This window comes from Bos indicus x Bos taurus, chromosome 1, assembly GCF_003369695.1.
Source record: "Bos indicus x Bos taurus breed Angus x Brahman F1 hybrid chromosome 1, Bos_hybrid_MaternalHap_v2.0, whole genome shotgun sequence".
Taxonomy (NCBI): Eukaryota; Metazoa; Chordata; class Mammalia; order Artiodactyla; family Bovidae; genus Bos; species Bos indicus x Bos taurus.
Window position 1 is genome coordinate 77,405,158 of NC_040076.1, and position 6,886 is coordinate 77,412,043.

Below are 6,886 nucleotides of genomic sequence, written 5' to 3' on the forward strand. Positions count from 1 at the left end.
CCTGTAGACCTGCAACCTTTAGTGGAAAACCCCACGGAGAAACAGGGAAGCATAAACCCCCAATTCATCCTCTTCCTGTCCTTTGATCTCCTGCTAGAGGTACCCACTGATAGAACCCAAGAGAAAACAGAAGAGAAAGGAACTGCTTCATAAGGAAGTCTTCATAAGTCAGCTTCCTGGGATTCAGAACAAAAGGATGTAGGACGGATGTGGAGAAGCAAATTGAAGACACTCTACACAAACACTGCATCTGTCTTTATGAGATTGTATTTGACAAATAAAATGATCCTCCACTGTAAATTCATTATCATCCACAGCCCTCCTTGTCCTTTGGGATATATTTAAAAAACACAGTTTAAAAAATTGACCTTTAAGCCAGTAAAGCATAAAATTCACAATCAATATGTAATTTACACAGGAAATACTTCTTACTCATCCATAGAGTACTTTAACAGTTTAAACGTCTTTGAGTAGAGGGTGACGGGGGAAAAAAAAAAACAAACAAAAAAAACACAAAGAAACAAACTCAAAATCATTTTACCAGTGGTTCAAATTGTAATGTTTTACTTTCTCTTATTTTAGTCCTCAGCTATCATAATGTTTCAAAATTTAATCTTGATTCCTTTTTATCATTTTAACTGGTTAATCTTCAAAATGACATTTGGAGGAATTCAATCTGTCTTTTAGAATTACTTGGTTAAAGAGATCTATGTTAAAAATGAGGTGGCAATTCCAAAACTAATTATGAAAAAAGGCCCAAATTATAACCCAAATGATAAATTAACAAAATTTAACTCCTAAAATGCTAAAATTTAGATTCATTTTGAATATTTACAAATAAAAAATAAACAGAACTCATTGATTATGGTTTTAATTTATAAGGAAATGGTATTTTACCGTTTGGCTCTTGTTTATTAATTTCCACAATTTCATCTATTTTTTTTAACAAATTAAGGTAGCAATAAAGTCACAAAACTGGTGATTTGTCTACCTTTTCCTCTTATATATAGCTTAGATAGTTTCAGTATCTTTCCATATCTTTGATTTTCAGAAAAGTTTTTGTAAAAACTACAGTAAATTAGCATCCACATCAGAGCACAACCAAATGCATAATATGTTAATATGTTCAGGTGCAAAGGGCAAAAAAAGCAAAAAAAAAAACTTAGAAATCTAAATTTTAACCGAGAGAATGATTACCATCATACTTTGAAATGTATATTAAAACTGGCTTTTGGGGAAATGGCATTAACATTCAGTAATAAATGATAATAGCAGCTCTCATTTATTGTATTCTTTGATAAAAGGAAATTCATGCATTAAGGTAGCTTACAGCTAAAAATAACAAGAAATCCTGTTCTTTCCTTTTATGAAAATTCTCTTTTATAACTTTTTTCTAAAGACAAGGTCAGGAAAAAGACAAATTTAACTATGTAGATGACTATGATTATGGAATGATTAAATTTGGTCTTACTTAAAATAGATTTTGTAAACTGAGAACTACAAGGATTGTCTGCTTAGAAAAACCAGCTCAAACCCATTCACTCCTGAGGAATCAAACAGAATATTGTTTGATTCTTTCTTATAGTGATATTCCAGTTATTCATTCATTTATTCCCTAAAAGTCTAGACAGAAAAATATAATAATTCAGAACTTGAAATATCTGACGGTGGTTAAAAATATGAGGAAAATGTTCGTTATTAAATATGTAAGTATTGTAGAGTTAAACATTACAGCCATACCTTGTTCATTTTTGTATTTCCAGTGCCTTGATCAGAGTAAGTAGATGGTTGGCAAGGAACATTTTTCTTTAGTTTATTTTCCAATTAAGTTTTAATGACAAATGGGAAGTAGATAATCTTACCTAAAACAATTTATTTGGCAAATAAATGTTCACTGATCACTCAGCACCACCATCTCACAGCTGCCCAACATGAACCCCCTTTCCCCAAAAGTGACTCTTGCCATTAAGTTCAGAGATTCAGCAGAATTTAAAACATTTTTAAAGTACTATTATTATTTTAAATTTTACAGTCTGTCAAAAATTGAGATGATATTTGCTCCATCAACGGGCAGATTGGTAGGACACTCTGAAAAGCAATTTCCTTGTGTATTCATATTTACAGGCTTCCCTCATCAATCATTAGAAATACACCTGGACAGAGGTCTTCGTGACTGACATGCAGGTTGCTAGTCGATAGAAGAAAGTTTCTTCTAGAGCTGAGGTAGATCCAAGCACCTACTTTAAAAAAGATGTCCTCAGGGGACACATTATACAGCTAATGTTTCACCAGAATTATCCTCTTAGAAATATTCTTCCAAAGATTTTATTGAAGTATAAAATGTTGAGGCTGGAAAAATTTTGAGAACTGGAAAATCTTTAATATTTCTCTCTTTATCCACTCACTCCACAATGCCAACAAAATCTTATATAAGAACATGAATTCTAGAGCCATTCATTTTTGCTACTATTGTTTGCAATGCACAGCAAGGCAGGAATCAAATCACCACACACATTTCTCACTTCAACCTGGAGAACAACGAACTTGCTTTCTCTCTCTTTCCTTTTTCTTCTTTTCTTCTCTTACTCTCTCCACCATTCCATTCACGTTTCTCCCTTTCTTTCCTTCTTCTGCCTTCTCACACAGTCCACCAGAAATATCACAGGGAAAGAAGTTGCGTTCATAGGGTTGGCCAAAAAGTTCATTTGGATTTTTGTGTAAGATGTTATGGAAAAACCTGAACGAAATTTTTGGCCAACACATCGTCTACATTATTGTTTACATGGTAATAACTCATATTAATAAAGAAAGATCACATGGCCTCTTTAATTGCCTGGGCAATTGGACAGTGAGTCCTGGCCAGAGAACCTACTCTGCTGCTGAACTGATTCTCTCCTAGGCACTCGTGGTGAATGACAAGTTAACCCTTTTGGAACCACACCGTTTTCAACAGCCAGAGGACCTCCCTCATTAGTCTCAGAAAATAAAGTATGACATTCCAACATCAAATCTCATGCTGTTAAATTAACAACATCACACTGCTACATACAACTGGAATATTTCCCATAACTTTATGACTGGAAAAACACTGTTCAGATTTCATTTACCAGTTTAAAAATAGCAGCCTCTAATTTGAAACACGTACACACACACACACTGTGCACACTCACTAATATTCCCTCTTAGTGCTAGGCAAACATTACTTCCTATAAGCAGAAATACAATTCAGGATAATTATAAGTTTTAAAAGTCGGATTTGTCAAAAGATGATGTTTGTTTTGAAACAAATCAAGAAGAAAATATGCTATAGAGCCAAAATGACAAGCCACAATCTGTTTAGTATAACAATGGCTATTTATCTATTTTTTATTGCATAAATCAAAATTATTCTGTGTTTATTTTGACTTGAAGATCACTCACAGTCTATTATGTCCCTGTCCAATGAAATGTCTTCTACTTGGGTGGGTGAGTGCTGAGCCTGGCAAATAACAGATTTTAAACATCTTAAAATGGTGTGACAATTTTCTGAGACATCATGGGAAGACTGTCTTCAGACTTTGTTACTTTGTACATTCAGATAGGAACTAAAAAGGAAACCTAGAAGAGATGCCCACAGACCACTTTAAGTCCACAGAAAGTGCAAAATAATATCACTGTGCTCATAAACAAAGAGAGGCTGCTCTTTGAATACAGCAGAAACACTCATCATACACAAGGCATTCCAATTAAATTTTGATAGAAGTTTATCTCACGTTTAAACTCACCGCTGGATGTAAGGGTCGGGACAGTACTGTAGGGTGGCACACCGTGAAGTTTCAAAATTCATTTCCTTCACCTCTCTTTGATATCAATAAATGGAGAAAAGTATATAACATATACACATATACCTGTGTATGCATAGATATCGAGCCAGGAGGCTCAAAGCAATAGGGTCAAATGCTATCAGACATAGACGTGTAGACACTTTCCCCCTTCACACATATTTGAAAAGAGGCGGAGCGTTTCTCGATTTGAACCAATGAGATTCATCAAGTGATTAAAACACCAGAAACAGTCGAATCTTACCAGCTGGGCATCCTCTCTAAAGTTGTTCTTCCTTTTCTACTACGGCTTTAGAGTCCTTCATGTATAGTGGCCACACTCGTTGGCAATTTGGAGTCATCTCTGAACTTCTGGTCTCTCTGGTGATTGGATGCTGGCATGAATGGCATCAGAGTTTAATTTCAGCAGCCAGGACTTTCACAACAGAGCAGAGCTAATGAATGTCCACCCTGCTCCAACTAATTAATGCTTCCTCGTATCTGCATACTGATTTAATTTGAGGACTTCTGTGACTGCTTCTGGAACTAAGTATTTCACAGAGCTGCTTAGGGAGCTTTTTTTTTTTTTATCTTCTTCATCTCCACCTCTCTGTCCTCCCCTCCCCCCCCCCCCCCCCCTTCATTCTCCCTTTCAGCCAACCGCCTGTTGTGGTCACAATCTCAAATAGCAAAGACGGGGAAATTCCTTGATTATATTTAACCTAGAACTCACTCTTCGTCTCAACTAAAAGAGATACCCATTCACATCCCTTTAGTATTGCCTTCCCTAAATTAAAAAAAAAAAACCTTTATTGAATTTTTAAAATATCCTACCTCAAACACACACACATAATTTTCTTAAAGCATATTAATGGAAAATAATTTAGTATTTTTGACTATTTTGAAGCTTACAAAATTATTTCAAATTGCCTGTTACTGCAAACATTTGAGTTCTTTCTGTCTCTCTCAGTCTTTCCCACTTTTTTATTTATGTCTATTGTTTTGGCTGGTTTTTAGCTCGAGCTACTTTGGAGTAAAACCATTAACTTGTTCATATATCCAAAACAATATATCAAAAGTCTACATACAGAATAATTCACTTCCTTTCTGAATACAGGCTGTAAACCAATCATGGTTTTGTGGATTTGGAAATTGAATGAAATATGATTCAGAAGCTAAATTAAAATAGACTCCAACAGAAAAAACAAACAAACAAACAACAAGTGTGTCCAAGTGTCACTAACAAGGTAAGTTCACATCCTCCATTCACCCCTAATCACAGGTCACCTGTAAACTGGTGATATCAGAAGTTGTCAAAGTTGTGAGATAATCTCAAGTCCTTTTCAGAGCAGTTTGACATTTCCTTTTGAGAAAATTTGGTTCAAAATGTGTTTCATAAAAATATTTTATTTGTTGCTGCAGCCAGGATAGAAGGGAGAAGCTATTTAAAACTTGACATTCTCTTCCTTACTTAGCCTGAGAGTGTCTAACATCTGTGAATTGTGAAATTCACAAATATGCCGGCCTGAGCCCCAGCCAATTTAAACAGCTTGTTCTACAAAATGGGAAACTTGAGGGAAGATCATTTTACTAATTAATTATAGATTTGTTAATTGGAGTTAAAGTGTTTGGCTTTACTCCCTGCTATTAGCAAATACAGATGACCAGAATATACAGAGTTCTTAAATTTAAAATATTCAATATCCTTTGAGCATGGCCAAGTCCCACCACACTGTGTCTGGCTTTTCCCATTTATAAAATGGGAGGTGAAATAGTGATCTCAAGTGTAGTGCTTCTCAAATGTTAAAGCACTTGCGAGTCACCTGGAAATCTTGTCAATGCAGATTCTAGTCCCGTAGGTTTCAGATGGGGCCTGAGACTCTTCATTTCATACAAGCTCCCAGGTGATGGCTGCTGCTGGCTTTAGCATCACACTTTGAGTATAAAGACCCAGTGCTGTTTTCAGGCCTGCTTTTTATATACTTCTAGGAAATAACCATAACCCTTGCAAATATTTTAATTACTATCAGAGGCTCTCGGTTTCCAAATATTAATAAATTATTAATTTTAAGCATTCTTAACATGCTTTGCATTTCAAATTTTTACAGCTTAATTTATTTTTAAAAAAGACCATTTAAAATGTATGCCCTGACATCAATGATATTTTTTTAAAAATCCTAAATTTATTAAGTTAAGAGGGACAGATATTAAATAGTAATATATATATGTACATACATATATATATTACCCCACTCCAGGTGGCACAGTGGTAAAGAATCCTCCTGCCAATGTAGGAGATACAAGGTTCAGTCCCTGGGTTGGGAAGATCCCCTGGAGAAGGAAATGGCAACCCATTCCAGTATCCTTGCTTGGAAAACTCCATGGACAGAGGAGCCTGGTGGGTCACAGTCTATGGGGTGGCAAAGAGTCAGACACGACTGAGAGACTGAACTGAGCTGATATATATAATTTATAATTATCAAACATACTGGCTCCTATTGCTTTGTGAAAATAAATGCAGAGAGCTATCCTGATCAAGGGCAAAAGGAAGACTCTCCAGTACTCAACAACACACCAATGGCCCCCACCATCCAGAACCTGGGGAAAATACATGACAATTATACAGTAATTACCAAAATTGCCACTTTTATTTATATTACATCCCTCTTCACCCAGGGAGCTCAGGTGACTACATTGTGGTTGTTTAGTTGCTAAGCCATGTCTGACTCTTTTGCGACCCCATGGACTGAATCCCACCAAGCTTCTCTGTCCACGGAATTTTCTAGGCAAAAATACTGGAGTGGGTTGCTCCAGGGGATCTTCCTGACCCAGGGATTGAACCTGAGTCTCCTTCATTGCAGGGAGATTCTTTACCACTGAGCCACCCAGGAAAGCCCTCAGATTAATATACAAATGCATAAATTATTTCTTTGCTATGAAAGTTAGATGCTTTTCCAACATGTTAGGTCTATTAGGTAGAGATTGTAATAGAATAAGTTTATCTTTAGCCTGAGAGAAGGAAGTTGCCTTTCTGACCATGTCCTACATCTTTGAATGATGTTGTTGGTGAAGATTTTTGATTTGTA

At 35.7% G+C, this 6,886-nt stretch overlaps 1 protein-coding gene across 5 annotated transcripts in view; it reads right to left on the reverse strand.

Moving 5' to 3' along the window:
- TP63 (tumor protein p63) overlaps positions 1-4,315 on the reverse strand; it is a 270,789-nt gene extending 266,474 nt beyond the window's left edge. For 2 of the 5 annotated variants that reach the window (XM_027538405.1, XM_027538404.1), the window contains exon 1: positions 3,765-3,966. In XM_027538405.1, coding sequence (XP_027394206.1) covers positions 3,765-3,826 — 62 coding nt within the window. In that variant the 5' untranslated portion in view covers positions 3,827-3,966. Of the gene's footprint in view, positions 1-3,764; positions 3,967-4,065 lie in introns of those variants that run through there. The other 3 variants (XM_027538408.1, XM_027538410.1, XM_027538406.1) reach the window with 2 other exon arrangements.
- Positions 4,316-6,886: the final 2,571 nt, after the last annotated feature.